Here is a 17,190-nt window from a genome sequence, read left to right on the forward strand (position 1 = left end):
ACCTGGAGAAGGAAATGGCAACCAGCTCCTGTATTCTTGACTGAGAAATCCCATGGACAGAGGAGCCTGGCGGGGCATAGTCCTTGGGGGTTGCAAAGAGTTGGACACTACTTAGCAGTTGAACATGCATGCACACTGGCTCTACGGGGATAATAAGCCTGGTGGGGGTGGGGGCGGGGGTGAGGTGAGCAGGTAGTGAGAGCCATTTGGCTCTGTTTTCTTGTGTTTCTCCTCTATCGTCTCAGTTCAGTTCATTTCAGTCGCTCAGTCATGTCTGACTCTTGGCGACCCCATGGAGTGCAGCGTGCCAGGCTTCCCTGTCCATCACCAACTCCTGGAGCTTACTCAAACTCATGTCTGATGGATACCATCCAACCATCTCATCCTCTGCCGTCCCCTTCTCCCACCTTCAATCTTTCCCAGTATCAGGGTCTTTTCAAATGAGTCAGTTCTTCGCATCAGGTGGCCAAAGTATTGCAGTTTCAGCTTCAGCATCAATCCATCCAATGAATATTCAGGACTGATCTCCTTTAGGATGGACTGTTTGGATCTCCTTACAAGTTCAAGGGACTCTCAAGAGCTTTCTCCAACACCACAGTTCAAAAGCATCAATTCTTCGGTGCTCAGCTTTCTTCACAGTCCAACTCTCACATCCATACATGACAATGGAAAACCCATAGCCTTGACTAGATGGACCTTTGTTGGCAAAGTAATGTCTCTGCTTTTTAATATGCTGTCTAGGTTGGTCATAACTTTTCTTCCAAGGAGCAAGTGTCGTTTAATTTCATGGCTGCAATCACCATCTGCAGTGATTTTGGAGCCCAAGAAAATAAACTCACTGTTTCCATTGCTTCCCCATCTATTTGCCTGGAAGTGATGGGACTGGATGCCATGATCTTAGTTTTCTCAATGTTGAGTTTTAAAACAACTTTTTCACTCTCCTCTTTCACTTTCATCAAGAGGCTTTTTAGTTCTTCTTCACTTTCTGCCATAAGGATGGTGTCATCTGCATATCTGAGGTTATTTGATATTTTTCCCGGTAATCTTGATTCCAGCTTGTGCTTCATCCAGCCCAGCGTTTCTCATGATGTACTCTGCATAGAAGTTAAATAAGCAGGGGGACAATATACAGCCATGAAGTACTCCTTTTCCGATTTGGAACCAGTCTGTTGTTCCATGTCCAGTTCTAACTGTTGCTTCTTGACCTGCATATAGGTTTCTCAGGAGGCAGGTCAGGTGGTCTGGTATTCCCATCTCTTTCAGAATTTTCCACAGTTTGTTGTGATCCACACAGTCACAGGCTTTGGCATAGTTAATAAAGCAGAAGTAGATGTTTTTCTGGAATTCTCTTGCTTTTTCGATAATCCAACAAATGTTGGCCATTTGATCTCTGGTTCCTCTGCCTTTTCTAAATCCAGCTTGAATATCTGGAAGTTCACAGTTCACACACTGTTGAAGCCTGGCTTGGATATTTTGAGCATTACTTTGCTAGCATGTGAGATGAGTGCAATTGTGCGGTAGTTTGAGCATTCTTTGGCATTGCCTTTCTTTGGGATTGGAATGGAAACTGACCTTTTGCAGTCTTGTGGCCACTGCTGAGTTTTCCACATTTGCTGGCATATTGAGTGCAGCACTTTCACAGCATCATCTTTTAGGATTTGAAATAGCTCAACTGGAATTCTATCACCTCCACTAGTTTTGTTTGTAGTGATGCTTCCTAAGGCCCACTTGACTTCGCATTCCAGGATGTCTGGCTTTAGGTGAGTGAATCACACCATCGTGGTTATCTGGGTCATGAAGATCCTTTTTGTATAGTTCTTCTGTGTATTCTTGCCACCTCTTCTTAATATCTTCTGCTTCTGTTAGGTCCATACCATTTCTGTCCTTTATTGAGTCCATCTTTGCATGAAATGTTCCCTTGGTATCTCTAATTTTCTTGAAGAGATCTCTAGTCTTTTCCATTCTATTGTTTTCCACTATTTCTTTGCATTGATCACTGAGGAAGGTTTTCTTATCTCTCCTTGCTATTCTTTGGAACTCTGAATTCAAATCAGTATATCTTTCCTCTTCTCCTTTGCCTTTAGCTTCTCTTCTTTTCTCAGCTATTTGTAAGGTCCTCTACCATCTAGGACCTTGGAAAGTCAGAGGGGTGATTTGCCTCACACCCAACACTAGCATCTTGGCAGCCAGTAATAAGTCCAGTGGGGAGCAAAGTGTCACTTGGGAAAACTGAGGCTTCTCTTGGCATGGCAGGAGTGGCTTTACCTGCCTGGACCCCATGGGCCTCTCAACAAATAAGTACCTACTCTGTGGCAGTCCAGGAGCACAGCAGGGAAGAAGACAGACTGGGTACTTCCTCCCTTGGACCTAAATATTCTAGCAGGAGGAGAGAGATGATGAACACCCAGAGAAGATGGTTTCAGATAATAGTGGACACGAAGAGGTAAGACAATGTGGTGTGGAGTGATGGAGGCAGGGGTACGTGACTTCAGTTAGCAGTTCATGTTTACACTGCAGCCTGAGTGAGAAGAAGAGGCCATTCTTTGGAGAATGGAGGCAAGGACATCCCAGGCCGAGAGAAGAGGAATTGGCAAGTGCAAAGGCCCGGAGGTAGAAACAAGCTTGGTGTGTTCAAGAAACGTGAAGAAGGCAGAGCGCGTCATTGAGAGAGTGACAGGAGAAAAGGTTGGTGACAGAGGCTAGGGCCATGTCATTAAGAATCTTGCAGGCTGTGGCAAGTTTAAGTTAGATATGATGAGAAACCCTTTCAGGTGTTAAGCAGGGGGAGTGACATGTGATTTTATTTTATTCATTTATGCATCTGTGCTGGGTCTTAGTTTCAGCTCGTGGGAATCTTCCATCTCCCTTGCAGCACGTGGAATCTTTAGTTGGAGCATTTCAAATTCTTAGTTGTGGCATGTGGGATCTAGTTCCCTGATCAGGGATCGACTCTACACCCCACTGCATTGGGAGAGCAGAGTCTTAGCCACTGGACCCCCTAGAGAAGTCTCTGTGATTTGTTTTTGAAAAGACCTTTTTTTAATAGCCAAAAAAGAGAAATAACCCAGATTTCTATTGATGAGTGGATAAACAAAAGGTGGTATAGCCAAACACTGGGTATTATTCAGCAATTAAAAGGAGTGAAGCGCTGATGTGTGTTACAGCGTGAACAAACCTCAGAAACATTATATTGAATGAAAGAAGCCAGACACAGAGACCACATATTGTGTGAGTCCATTTATATGAAATGTCCAGAATGGGCAGATCTACGGAGACGTAAAATACATTAGTGGTTGCCTGGGGCGGGAGTGGGGAACGGGGAGGAGAAAGGATGTGCTAATGGATACAGCGGTCTTTTGGGGGGTATTGAATGTTCTAAAATTAGATTGTGGTGATGCTTGTACAACTCTGTGAATATACTAAGAAACATGAATCGTATGCTCTAAGTGGGTGAATTTTATGGTGTATGAATTAGAATTCAATAAAGTGTTTTCTGGGTAGAGAAGAGACTGAGGAGAGCAGGAGTGGAAGGAGGGAGCCAAGAGGCTCATTTAGTCCCCTTGCTGGGCTGGTGAGGAGCTGGAAAGAGGTGGGAAGATGCAGTCAGCCATGTGGTGGTGGAGACAGGGCTTGCTGATGGCTTAGGGGAGGGCGGTGAGACCAAAGACAAGCATCGATTAGGGCTTGAGCTCGGGTGAAGGAGGAAACAGGCTCTATCTTGAAAGCAGGACTCCATCTTGGGCCGGACTGTGCACTTTGAGTTATATGTCCAGTATCTATGGAAACAGACCAACTGGAAAACCAGGCCCCTGGAAGGAAGAGCCCCAGGGCTCATACCTAGACTCTCCTCGCCTAAAAGAATACTGTAATTATCTGTGTAACCGGATAGAATCATACATTCTATTATGCTTGTTGGGATATGACCACAGGTCTATTGATAATTGTCCACTGTTAACTACCTAGGCTTAAGGCATATGAATCACGGGTTAACTTTGTATCTTTCTTTTTCCTTTGTTCAGACTAGTTTCTGGGAACCTTGTACACTTAGGGTATATAGGTTTTCACAAAAGCTGGTCGGGGTCCTTGCCTAAGAGGGGACTCTGCCTTGTATCCACCGGTGTAGTGAACTGCACTCCACTATCTGCATTGTCCTGAGTGAGTTTGTTTCCCGGAACGCGTGGCTACAACAAGGGTAGATGGTAAGGCCGTTTCTGGAAGTCTGAGAGGCCCAGGCTGGGGGCAGCTGGGTCAGGTCTGCTGTGTGGAGATGCCCTGAGCTGCCAGAGAGGCCGCGGGTGTGGGAGTCTGGAGCTGTGAGCTGCTGGACTGCAGACTTGGAAGTTGCCAGTCTCCAGATGACATCTAAAGCCCCCAGATTCAGTGAGATCTCAAAGGAGGGTGAAGAGGCCTTCAGCCTGTGTGGCCGCAGCAGCTGAACGTGGTCCCAGACGTGGCCAAGCCTTGGAGTCTGAGTGGCTTTGGCTGGATTCACAGGCATGGGGCTGGGACTATGATTAGCCAGAAAATAGATTAATTGGAGGGGTCATGACAGCTTTTGGCTAGACTCTCAGACTGTCCAGGCAGAGAGATTGGTTTCCTGGGGTCAGGAGGGCCCACACAGACTGCTTTATTCTCAGCAGCATTAGCCTGGCTGCCACCAGTGTGGCCTGGGGCCTCTGAACAGAGACCAGGCCCCACCCCTACCCTCGTTGGTCCGAGGAAGTGGGGAGCTTTTCCCCAAGGGCACCTGCGACTCTGAGACACAGTCAGGGTTGGGAATCACTGGGCTGGCGCGAGCACCACCGAGTTTTCCTGTGTGGGGTTTCTGGAGTGCTAAGCATTGAATGCCAAATCCGGAAGAATTTTTCCTTTTTATAAAACCACCCTCCCCACACTCCTGTTGCTCATTCAGGACTGGAGGCTGAGAGTTTCAAATGCAGGAACAGCGATCTTCCAAACAAGCCACAAAAAACAGCAAATCTGACATTTGGGGGCCTTTAAACAGGATCGGGCTCAGGAAGAGGTGTGGAGTTAAGAGCCCCACACTCTGCCCCTTGCGTCTGTTTTGAACTGTGGACAAGGAGAGGGCAGAGATTGGGGTCAATCTCCTGGTTTGCCCGGGACTGAGGGCCACCCAGTATGAAAAGCTGCAAAGGCCAGGGCAGGCTGCGATGAGCCAGCCGCCCTACAAGGGAGGGAGGAACATGTCTCAGGTGCCTCCAGGGTGTTTTATTTCATAAGCTCTGATCTTAGTTGTGTGCTTCAGAGGTTTGAGCCACAAAGGATAGAAAAGGGCTTTGTGACAGCCAGACAAAAAAGCATGAAGGTCCTTCTTATATAAGAGATAAGTCATTATAGGTTGTCTCTTATCAATTGAGACAGAGGAAAAACTCAGTGGAGTTTTTATAATTCAAAGACTAAGAAAGGAATTAAATTTTGTGCTGAAATTAGTGGTGGACGAGGTCAGCAGAGGATTCACTCTGGAGAGGGCAGGTATTGATAGGAAGCAGCAGGAAGATTTTCTGGGGGCTGGAAATGTTGTGTCTTGATGAGGGAGGTGGTTTTAAGGTCTGTGTACATACGGGTCAACATTTCTTCAGCTGTATGTTTAAGATTACTATCCTTTACATTTGTTGCTGAATCTGCATTAAACCTAAAAGATTTTTTTTTTTAAGTAAATATTTCTATGACATTAGGCACCTTCAGTTTTCAACTGTCTTTCACTCTATTTTTAGTTCGGGGCAGGGCTGAATATAAAATAAGAAAACCCCCTTCCAGTCTTTTAAAGAAAAGTTTCATTTAAAACCTCATGGAGAAACAGGACTAATTAAAAACATGGGAAAAGGAAAGTAGATTGAAGGGAGGACATGGGATTGGAGGGGGAGAAAGGAAAGGATTTCCTTAAGGGCAGGTTGAGCTCGGAGACAAAGATGAAAGGGAGGAGGAGGTAGACAGTCTCGAAGGAGGTTGGAGGTAATGAATTGTTCCTCAACAGGAGGGAACCCGGAGAGACTTAACAGAGATGGAGGCAGGATCTCAGACAGCAGGTCTGATGTTTTCCCTGGGGGCTGGGGCAGGGCACCCTTACGGGGAGCCCTTAAAGCCATGGTGGGCAGTGGCTATCAGGGCAGGCCCCTTGGCCAGCGGGTGAGCCTTGGGCAGGGAAAGTGTGGAGGTCATATGGAGATTGTAGGTGAGGAGCCACATACCGGAGGGAAAGCCCTGGAGAGGTGCAGAGTCAAGACCCTCCAGGAGGTGCCAGGCAGACCACAGGGCAGAAAGGAAGGGGGTGCTCCGGGCATGTACGTGGAATCCAGGCCTGCAGGGGACACTTCTGGAAGGCCATCGTCTCCTGGTTAGCATTCCCCATGAGGGGAGGGCGTGAAGGTGGACAGTACTGTGTCTGAGACCTGGAACTCACTGACTTCCTGCCTGCCTGGGCCCCACAAACAGCCTTGATTCTGCACATACAAGGGAAGGAGAAGGGCCATCGTTGGAAGCAACTTCTATTTTTAAAACACCCAGCTGGGCTTGTTGAAAGGCAGTGGCGGGAGGAGGGGAGGGGCCGGCAGAGAGGGGAGTGGAAGCTGCAGGAACAAAGGTCAAAGGAAAGCTGGGGTGGCTTGAAGTCTCCCGGCCCGGGACCAGAGGAACCCAGAGACCGAGGACTGGCCGTGGAACACCCGGCAGAGGGCGCTGGGCTCTCTCTGCACTCCTGGGGGCACTGGTTCCAGAAGCTTCTGCTTAGGAACCCAAGAATGGTTTTCCACTGAGACTGATGTAAGGCGAGAAAAAAAAAAGAATTCTTAGGCATCTCCACTCAGAAGGGAGAGGAAGCTTTCAAAAATGTAAAGGAGATTATCTCAGGCCCCAGCTTAAAACCCCACCTAGCTTCTTGCTGCTCTCAGATGAAGAGCAAAACCCGCCCAGTTCTGGAGGCCCTGCAGGTTGGAGCCCGGTCAGTCGCTTCCAGCCGGTAGGACCGCGCCTCCCCCTGGCTTGCTGACTTCCCGCCCCTCAAACAGACCAGAACTTCCTCTGCTGAGCCTTTGCACCAGGGACTGGCTGTCCCCTCTGCCTGCAATGCTCTGTCACACGTGTCAGCTCCCCGGGGAGTCCCTGACCTCCCCCGTTCCTCTCACATGTCCCTTGTCTGTGGTCTCTCCGCCTGCACTCAGCTTACGGATGTATCTGAGGTTTGGTCACTAGCCTGGAAGTCCTGTGGGAGCAGCCACCTTGTCTGTCGTGTTCTCAGCTGCAGTTTTAGCACCTCGCTCTTCGCTCTTCGTGGGGCAGGGATGGTAATGGCTACTTGTTGAATTACAAAAGCCTGGAGGATTCTGGAACCAAGGCCGGGGCAGCAGCCCTGAGCCCCATAACCCAACTTCAAGAACTAACTGGACGGGAGAAAGCACAGTCAGCCTGGTAGGGGATGGACCTGGAGCATCACTTTCAGGGATAATGGCCAGAGGGAGTGGAGTTTGCTCGTCGATGCTAACCTCCAGCTGGTGCTGGGATTCTTCACATCCTGTGAAGAAAAGCACCCCAGAAAAGCAAGATGTTCCAGAAACTTGGGGTCAAATTACATCAACATTGGGGGTGGTGACAGGGAGGTAGGAGATGGCTCAAGAGGCAGATGGGGCTGTAGGAACCCTAACATCCAAGAGACCCTGACATCTAAGGAAAACAATTGAGAGCAGAATTTTTATTCTGGTCAAGACTGAGCAGAACAAAAAAATGGAGAAGGAGGAGTTTTGACTTCAATTTGTTTGGATTTCAGTTTTCATCATAAAGGAGGTTTCACTGTGAATTTTATTTATTTTTTGAGGAGAGAATTCATTGTTTGGAGAGTGTTTGTATTGTTCAAAACGGGGGGGCAATTCTTCTTATTTGGTTTATGGCAGGACCTCTGATGAGCACACACAGAGTTGAGGCAGAGGGATATGGAATGGAGACAGGCTAGGCATGGGTTTTATTCTGGGGTGTGGGGTGGCCTTGGGGAGCATTCAGCATCGGTTCTCCCATATCTACCCGCGCCAGGGTCACCTGAGGGCTTGTTACAAAAAGACTGCTGGTGCCCCCAGAGCTGCTGATTCAGTCAATCGGGGCGGGGTGGGGGGGTGCCTGAGGACTTGCATTTCTAACAAGCTCCCATGTGCTGCTGGTGCCTGGGGCTCGGTTCGACACTCTGGGAGTGTGACCTAAGGATGCTTCAGCTCTGAATCATTCTGTGGCCCAACACAAAACCCCCTTTTCAGGTCTCAGGGGAGCTCCAGAAGGAACAGTGACTGGGGGCAAGGGGCTCCCATTGGGTCAGGACCGTCTGGGTGTGCTCCCCCCTACCGCCAGGGAGACAGCCAACCCCTGATGACTGCAAGGCTGGCCAATAAATCCTAGGGCTTAGGAGAGGGAAGTCAACGGGTGTGTTTGTGTGTGCACATGAGTGTGTATTTGTGTGCTTGTACATGTGTGTGTGTGTTTGTATGTGCACACATAACTGTGCATGTGTGTATGTGTGTGCATGTGAGTGCATGTGCGTGTATGTGAGTGTGTGTGTGAAACCTTTTCCTCAGCATGCTCTCATCTCAGCCCCCAGACTGGAGAGTGACAAACAGGTCTGGCCTGTCTCCTCACTCTCGGTGGGACAAGGGCTGGGCTGATCAAGTCGGTCTTCTCCTGTGTAAATAACTGCCAGCCTCGCCTCCCGTCCAAGGAGGGATTCAAGGTCTCCAGGAAGAGGAAAGACAAATAGGATCTCAAACACCTTCCAAAGCAGAGACGCCTCTCTGCCAGCATCCTGGACAAGCTCTCAGCCTCTTTCTCTGGCCGGCCACTCCTGCCCGAGCATCCTTCACAAACTCACCGGGCCTTGGAAGCCTGTGGACAACCTACAAATCTTCATCCCAATTTCCCAGTTTTCGCAGATTCAGGGCTAACGGCAATATGCTTGTTCCATGCGAAAAGCAGAAAATGTTCAGATTTATTGCTTGGAGAGTTTGGTCTGTCTCTTGGGCCTGATTGATGCAGTTTCTCCAAGTTTCATAGCATTTTGTTAAAAGAAGAATTTTTGACAGTAGTGTTTTGCCTCACATTTACTCAAGGTTTATAGTTTACGAACAGTGTTCACGTAATAACGATAATCACTATAGGTACTGAGTTCCTACACCGGGGAGCTCAGTTAACCCTGGAAACCACTCTCCCTTTCCACAGACGGAAAAGCAGAGGCCCAGAGAGCTTAAGGGACTTGCCTGAGGTCACACAGCCCAGGGAAAGGACAGGGTGGAACTGAACCCAGGTCCATTTGGTTTCAGCCTGCGTTCTCCTCTCCTTTGTCCTTCTTACCTTCAGCCTGACGGAATGCATTCCAATCCGCAGAAAAACTGAGTGAGAAAAAACACAAAACAAAGCAAAAGCCAGAGGCTTTTGCAGAAAACAGAGGCTGGACTGCATATAAAAATAAACGCGTACGTTCAAGGGAACCCTCAGGTCCCCAAACAATATGTTTTGTGTAAGATTCTTTCTATAACGATGCAGGTGGTAGAGGGTCCAGTGGGGCAGGTGGTCAGCGAGCAGAGGACTGACTTTCTAAGTTTGAGGACTGCACTGTCCGAACAGTGGCCAGGAACCACACACAGCTATTGAAATTTAATTAAAATGAAGGGAAAAATTTAGTTCTTCAGTCGCACTTGCTACATTTTAAGAGCTCAATATCCATATGTGGCTGCCCTTTTGGACAGCAGGGATCTAGAACATTTCCATCATCACACAAAGTTCTACTGTATAGCACTGTTCTAAGCCCCCACCAAGCCTGCTCCTGTCTTACCCTGGCTGTCCTGGAGGAGGGGAGCCGCAGCGCAGAGACAGATGCCTATTCTAAGGCAGGTTCCTCTGTAGTCGAGGTACCTATAGCTGCTATCCCAACACCCAAGTCCCCCTACTTTACTCTGGAGAGGCGACAGCACAAGGGAAGCAGACAAAGGCCAAAAACCGAAGGACTGGCCGTTAACTGAGGCCATGCTACTCAAAGTACGGCCCAAGGCCTGGCAGCTTCAGCATCTCCTGGGAGCTCGTTAGAGACGCTCCATGCCGGACTCTCTGAATAAGAACCTGTGTTTTAACAAGACCCCCAGGTGATTCAGGTGCACATTTAAATTTGAGAAGCTGTGACTTAAGAGACAGGCTGAGCGGGATCAAAATACTGTCCCAAATATAGGAAACCAATCAGATATTTTTAGACACACAAAAAAATAGCATCAGCACCCTGTTCCCCCAGTAGGGTGTGATTAAACATGAGTCACAGAGGGCTGAGCATCTCTGCACCACGTGATTAATCAGCATATTTCCTAGGTTAGGCCCCACGGGAGGAGCTGGGGGGAGCTGGCCCATTTCCCATCCCTAGCACCTTCTTAGACCAAGATGAGGTCACCTCTCCAAAGCAAAGAGAAGAGAGCTAAGACTCACATCCTGGGTCTCAGGGATGCTGCCTTTATATCAGATTTTCTATTTTTGCCTTTTCTTTCCAATGCGTCTGGCTTTGAACTTTGTAAATTGTCAAAGACACAATGCACTGTATAAAGTCAGCCTGAACAAACACACAGTCCTTTAAAGGGAAGCACCTGGCAAAAGACTGTGTCCCCTCTTCCCGGGGACGTGATGCCCTGCAGGCCCCAGTGCCTGGAGCCAGGTGCTAATGAAGCTTTCTGGGAAGGAACCAGCAACAAACCAATCCATGAAGAAAACAGGTGGTTCCATCCGCTATGAGGGCAAAGACGAGGCTTAAAACGAGCCTGGCAGCACACTGCCCGCCTCCCCGCCACCCCTCGAACTGGGGACGGAGAGGTTTGCTTCCAGAATGGTTCCAGAGCTCAGATTCTTCCTTCATTGCAGATGACTCACCCTTTTATTCCCCTCTCCTCTCAGCCTACCTTGGGTCTTACTTATTTTTATCCCCAGAATGGAGTTAAGTTGCCAAAGGGATGATATTTCTCCACCTGCAAGGGCCCTCCTGGAGGATGAATTTTAAAATATTCATTTTTACAACTTGCTCCCAGCGATAATGCAGAAGACAAGAATGCTGTGGGGAGGAGAGGGGGGCAGCGACATGGGCCCAGCAGGGAAGCCTGGGGCCTTGGGGAACTGCTAAGTGGCTCTGCCAATGGAGACACCCCAGGAATTGACTCCAAGGGGTTGGACCTGGGAAAAGGGGAAGGGGTCAGTGTGCTTTCGTAACTCTCTTTATAATGCTGAGAAGAATCAAAGCCAGACCTAAGAATAGTCCTGCTGTTTTTGCCTTGTCAGCAGACAGATGTGTCGTTTTGGTAGCAAACCTCATTTTTTCTCCAGGGAACAGCCCGTTGCCCATCGCATGGGGTGGTCAAGATGCCTCGGCTTCCCCTTGGCTAGGGGCACGTGACCCAGGTCAGGCTGTTTGGAAGCTCGCGTCCTTGAAGGGAGACACAGTAGAATCTGGAGCTAACATTTGGATTCACCCGTACTGGTGGTGGTGCCTGGGGAGGCTGCCCCCTGATTCTTGCAACCTGGACCCCTGGCAACATCTTCTTTCCTGTCCTTCTTGAGGTCTGGCTGCTCTCTCCTGAGCCACTCCGAGGCATTCTAATACTGTATTGTTATTATTAATTTTTCTTGCTTAAGTTAGAAAGTGTTGGTTTCTATTATTTGTAGCTAAGAATCGGAACTGACACAAACCCAAATGCCCAGCAATCGGGGCTTAAAAGCATGATACAGCCCACGATGGAGTACTACACACCAGGTACAGCAACGAGACACAGGCACAGAAAAGATGCTTACAACATATAGTTTAGTGCAGAGCAGATTCTAATAAAACAGGATGCCATAGTATGATACAATGCTTGCAAAATACACTCTGTACCATCATAGAAAAAGGTCTGGAAAAAAATATAACAGTATTTATTCTGGTGCTGACGTATTCAGTATTTCCTTGATGCTGGGAAATACTGACAGCAAAAAGAAGGGGGCAGCAGAGGATGAGATGGTTAGATAGCATCACTGACTCAATGAACATGAATTTGAGCAAACTCCAGGAGATAGTGGAGGACAGGGGAGCCTGGCGTGCTGCAGTCCATGGGCTCTCAAAGTTACATGACTTAGTAACTGAATGACAACATTTATTCTGGAGGGCAGGAAGGGGAATGGTTTTTCTTTCAGCTTACCATAAAGATATTCCTAACTGTTCTATGATATTTGTGTAATGACTCTTCTGTTTTGCTTTAAAAAAAATGGGCCCAAGCAGGTTATACTTTCTTGGTGCCTGTCAAGAGTGATTTGCTGGGTTTAGGCAGCAACTTATTTACCAAGTGCCAGGGCTCCTGCTACAGCCACAGCTTCCTTGTAGCTCTGACTCCTATTAAGAAGATGCTGGAAATGTCTGAGTCTCCACAACAGGAAGCAGCATCTCCCACAGCCTCAGGGCACCAGCCACATTATGCTAAGGAGAACCTTATGAGGTGGAGGGTCCACCCTCCGCTTGGTGGAAAAGAGAGGTTCAGAGAGACAGGAGACCTGCCCAGGTCCCCCCAGTGGGGGTTTAAAGCCAAGTCACCTGGCCCAGGGCCTCAGCATCCCAGGGTGCTACTCAAGTTCACTAACAGCCAGAATGAAGTGGCTGAGCCTGGAGACGGATTCAGAATAGTCCTGTGAAGTCAGCTGGGTAGACACACTGCCGAGGGGTGAGGGTGAGTGAGGAGACGCTCTCCCCAAGCTGCTGGGGCCTGAACTCTTTGCCCTGTAGAATGGCGGCCTCCCAGGGGTGGAGGTCAGGGGGAGAGCAGATTTGTGGGCTGCCGTCTATGGGGTCGCACAGAGTCGGACACGACTGAAGCAACTTAGCAGCAGCAGCAGCTTCCCTTCCAGGTCTCAGCTTGAAGGTCATCTGCTCATAGAGGCTCTCCTTGACTGCTCCTCTAAGGTAAGTCTTGGCCTGCTTGTCTCCTTTGGAGCATTTCATGGAACTTGGCAGTCATTCTGCTCCATGGTGTGTGTCTCCCTGCTTGACTACATGCTCCCTGAGGGAGAGGCTTCTGACTTCCACTCACAGTTGTGTGCCCGTGTCTGGCCCCCTGCAGACACTCACCAAGTAGCTGCAGAACGATGGGCTGGATGAAGGCTGGACGGGGGTGGTGAGCAAACCACAGGGGCTGGTCTCCCCTCTGCCTTCATTGGCTGTGTGACCGCAGGCATGTTACTGCCCCTCTCTGGGTCTCTTCCAAGCCACGATGTTTAACTTCATGTATAAATATCCAACTCCATTGGAAAGGTTGGCCTCACCCTTGCTGAGTATCTTAGGACCGATGTAAGGGAAGGTAATAGAAGTTGGCATCTTTACTAAATTATACCTTAAATCAACTGCTGGTTGATTTTTCTTTCTGATGATAACATTGCCGTGGTTTCCCCAGGAGTCACTGATGTGCAATGAACCCAATTGTATTTCTTATTCAATAAACTCTTTTATTGTAACTTTACAGATTTTTCCATTACGGTAATGAAAACAGCACTAGTGATTCATAACTGGCCCAAATCAAAGGGGAACTTCCCTCAAATCATAAGGTAAATGACACATAATTGAACATATAGTAAATGTTGGGCAAAAGGAATTCAAAACATAGAAAATGGGGTCAGGATTGTGTGTGTGTGAGTGCAAACACTTTAAGGTTTGGTTTATCAGGATGATAGCATTTTTGAAAGCACATGATTTTGGAAACTATATTTATAATCTGTGATAAAACACAACTGTAGAGAAAAGGCAAAATCAAGCAAAACCCAATAAACCGCCTAAACGAAAGGAAGTAAATCGAATCCACGGGGCTGCAGCGCAAACCTCCGGTGCTTTGGCCCTGGAACGGCGAGAGAGCAGGCGTCACAGAAATTCTCCGTGGAAAGGAATGTCTGGGCCTGCTGTGACATCTCTGCGTCTCCAAGTCCTGTCTCCTCATAGAGGAAAAGAAGTTGCTCGTCCGACACATTGGCTGGGTCTGCAGGGCAGGGGCCCACGTTCCCAATCCGTTTGAGAACAACCCCCAAATCCAGAAGAGGCGACCCGGGAGCGGCAGGGATCCAGGTGGGCGTCAGCCCCCGCCCCGGCCGGAGCTGTCCGAGTGGTTCACAGGGAGCGGGTGGGCCTCTGTGTTAAACACCCAGTCTTCCAGGGAGAGCATGTCATCTTCAGAGAACAGAAGATAGAGATACCTGTGCGCAGCGGGGAGGCAGCAAGATAGCCTGTCAGTGCCCCAGGGAAGGGGGATCAACTGGGAACAGAGCTCAGAGCCTGGGGTCGGGGGCGGGGGGGGGGTGCCTCTGGGACAGGCCTGTGCCCAAGGGGGCAGGGAGGTCGCAGACCCTGAATCTGTCCAGAGGGCCCAGCCCTGGGAAGGAGCTGTGGACGCCGGGGGGCACATCGAGCTTTAGGCCAGATGGAGCTGCTTCATCCTGCCTCTGCCCCCAGCCCCCACTCTGCACCTCCCCCAAAACCAGCTTCCCCTAACGGAAGGAGCAGACCGTTCCCATCCATCCTGAAGGGCTAAAGCACAAGGGACCTGCTTTAGGAAACCGCGAGGAAATGGAGGCCAGCTTCCACCCCGGAGAGGAGAGGACGGCGCAGCGGCTGAACTGCTGTGGTGCCGGTACCAGCGCCGTCATGGTGATTCCTCTGCCCGTTTTACACAGAACTTAAGTAACAGGCTGCAGCGGTTCACTTCTCACACAGCTAATGCTCAGGTGCGTGGAGTCCGGCCCACCTCACTCTGCGTGGAGAAACTGGCCTGGCCCAGGGCCCCCGCCCCGAGTGGGATCACCTCCTGGTTCCCAAGCTCCCATCCCTCTTGAGCGCCCTCCTGGGACGGCAGAACCTGACTGATGGTGATGGTGGAGCCTGCCCCTCCTGCCTGCTTCCCTGCCTGCCTTCTGGAAAGAACACCGGCCAAGCCCCCAACTCACTTTAGAGTCTCCGCCAGAAAGAACGTCTGCTGCTTGTTGTCGTGGTTGGGAACCTTACTGTATACGTCCTGGATCCCGGAGAACCCAGCTTCCGTCCGACAGTATTTCTCCAAGGCCTGAAGGAATGGAAGGCAGACTTGATGTGGGGAGAGGAGAGGTCTCCCCAAGACCCACGCCTGCCCAGCTCTTTAACAGGCATGCACCCCCCGCTTTGGCTGGCGACTCCAGCGTTGGTGGGGGCAGCAGGCCAAACTCCTCTCCAGGGTTCAGCCACCCTGCGTGAGCAGGCTCCCTGGGCCCTGCCTGAGCTCTTCACCTGGTGGGAACTCACAGGAAGCTTTTCTGCCTCTTGGGGAACTAGACTGGCCTGACAGACTCCCTCACGGTGGCAGACAGAGGGCAGGGAAGGGGCGGGTGATGTTCCTGGCCTGCAATGTGGGGATTGGACATGGCTTGCCCCAGGGGTTCCCTGTAGAGATGTGGTCCTTGGGCCAGAGGCTGTGTCCACCTTCTGCACAGAAATGCAATTTTTACCCACTTAGCATCTATGGGTGGGGCCCAGGGGGACAAAACAAGTGACCGTCAATGGTCAAGAACTAGGGTTCTCAGAAAAGGAGGGGGACTCTGGCCAGTGCAGCGTGTCCGTGAGTCTGAGCAGGCCCTGACCCCTGGCAGAACATGTGCTCTGGGTGGTCTGGGCCCCCCAGGGCAGTGGGCCAGGGAAGAACAACAGAAGGAGCTCTGCATCCATCCAAGCATCTTCTGGAGTCCCCACCCCTGCCTCTGACACCTGCCCCAAAGAAGGGAAGGACTGGAGGAGCAGAACCCAGAGAGGGGGAGTCCAGGGCTGGGCTGGTTTGGGGAGAGGAGGCAGGTGAGCTGGCAGCCTGCTCCCATTTGAGAGGAGCGATCGACAGCCACCCGCCCAGGCTTCAGGGTCAGAAGGCGGTGACCCTGTGTGCGCTGGGCCGCCTCTGGCTGCCGCCCTGCGTTCGCCCCTCCAAGTTTGCTGACACTAGTGGGCGCTCAACCCCCTTCACAAGCTCGGGGCCGCTTCTGCCCAGCCGGCGACTCTCGGCCCTGCAACTCAACCCTGACCCTTTGCACTCTCAGCCTTAGCCAGGTGCCAGCCTGGCCCTTCCTCTGGGCTTTGGACCCTGGCTGGGAGTGGCCAGCGGCCCCCGCCACTCACCATCACCGCTTCCCAGCCCCACTCCCTGTAGATGGGGTCGTGGGTCTGCCGCCACAGGTACATGTAGCTCTCCACCACCTCCGGCCGCAGGATGTAGTAGCTCTCGCTCGTCTGCGTGGCCACAGCCTCTCTGCCCGAGTTAAACCAGAAGGCCTCGGGCCCCAGTTTGGTATCTGTGGGGAAATGACCAACCAGGGAGCCTGGGTCAGACCTCCCATCTCCTTGCTCTTCAGGACCCTGCTGCCCCAGGACAGATGGAAACCTCTGGAAGCCCTGGCTGGGACTGGTTGGTGATGGATTGGCATGGGCTGGCCTGTCTGATTTGCCTGATAAGCTGCCTGGCAGAGGTATAGCTCCCCTCTTGGCCTAAGCTGGCCAAAGCAAGACCCTTAGGCCTCAAAACTTTGGCAGTTTTAGACCCTGAGAATCCAGATGAACATCCCAGTTCAGGGAGACAAAGCTTTGGGTGGTATGCCCCTCACTGTGTATTTTGAGACCTTAGTCCTGCTAAGATGTTAACTGGAGCTCAGCCAAGAAAGGGTTGCAGGTTTAAGCGCATTTGGGGAACAGTGGGTTAAACCCAAGTAAAAGTCTCTTGTCTGTGGACCCTTCTTTAACTTGCTAATGCAATGACGCTTCTCCATTGCCTGCCCCCCACTCCCCAGCCCACCCCACCTTCCCTGGGAACCACTTCTGACACTTTCCTGAACCACCCTTCCAGAGCTGACAGTTTGGGAGACCGCTGAGGTGGAGACAGGGAAGATTCGCCCAGAAGGCACACATAGGCAGAGGGAGCCAAATGAAGAGGCTGCTGAGCTCTGGGTTTTGCTGTGCTTGTCCGCTTTTGGTCAGTTTGCTGGGGCCCCACGTTCTCATAACCACTGCAGCCCTCACGGGCGAGTCTAAGGGCTGGGCTGGGTGCTTTACATCCATTTATTTCAGTCCTTAAAAGAAATGTTGCTTTGGTTAAGGCAGATATTATCTGCCTCTCAGACATGTGGAAACTGAGGATCAGCGAGGCTATGTGA

General features: G+C 50.5%; 1 protein-coding gene across 2 annotated transcripts in view; it reads right to left on the minus strand.

Annotated features, from left to right (window-relative positions):
• Positions 1 to 13,392: 13,392 nt before the first annotated feature.
• The window catches only part of MAN1C1 (mannosidase alpha class 1C member 1), a 151,310-nt gene continuing 147,512 nt past the window's right edge, over positions 13,393 to 17,190 (minus strand). Inside the window, exons 10-12 of one of the 2 annotated variants that reach the window (XM_055574083.1) lie at positions 16,163 to 16,335; positions 14,971 to 15,086; positions 13,393 to 14,223 (exon numbers count right to left, since the gene is read on the minus strand). In XM_055574083.1, the coding sequence (XP_055430058.1) occupies positions 14,103 to 14,223; positions 14,971 to 15,086; positions 16,163 to 16,335 (410 nt within the window). In that variant the 3' untranslated portion in view covers positions 13,393 to 14,102. The remainder of the gene's footprint in view (positions 14,224 to 14,970; positions 15,087 to 16,162; positions 16,336 to 17,190) is intronic. The other variant, XM_055574084.1, reaches the window with a different exon arrangement.

The sequence above is a fragment of the Bubalus kerabau genome, chromosome 3 (assembly GCF_029407905.1).
Source record: "Bubalus kerabau isolate K-KA32 ecotype Philippines breed swamp buffalo chromosome 3, PCC_UOA_SB_1v2, whole genome shotgun sequence".
NCBI classification, from domain to species: Eukaryota; Metazoa; Chordata; class Mammalia; order Artiodactyla; family Bovidae; genus Bubalus; species Bubalus kerabau.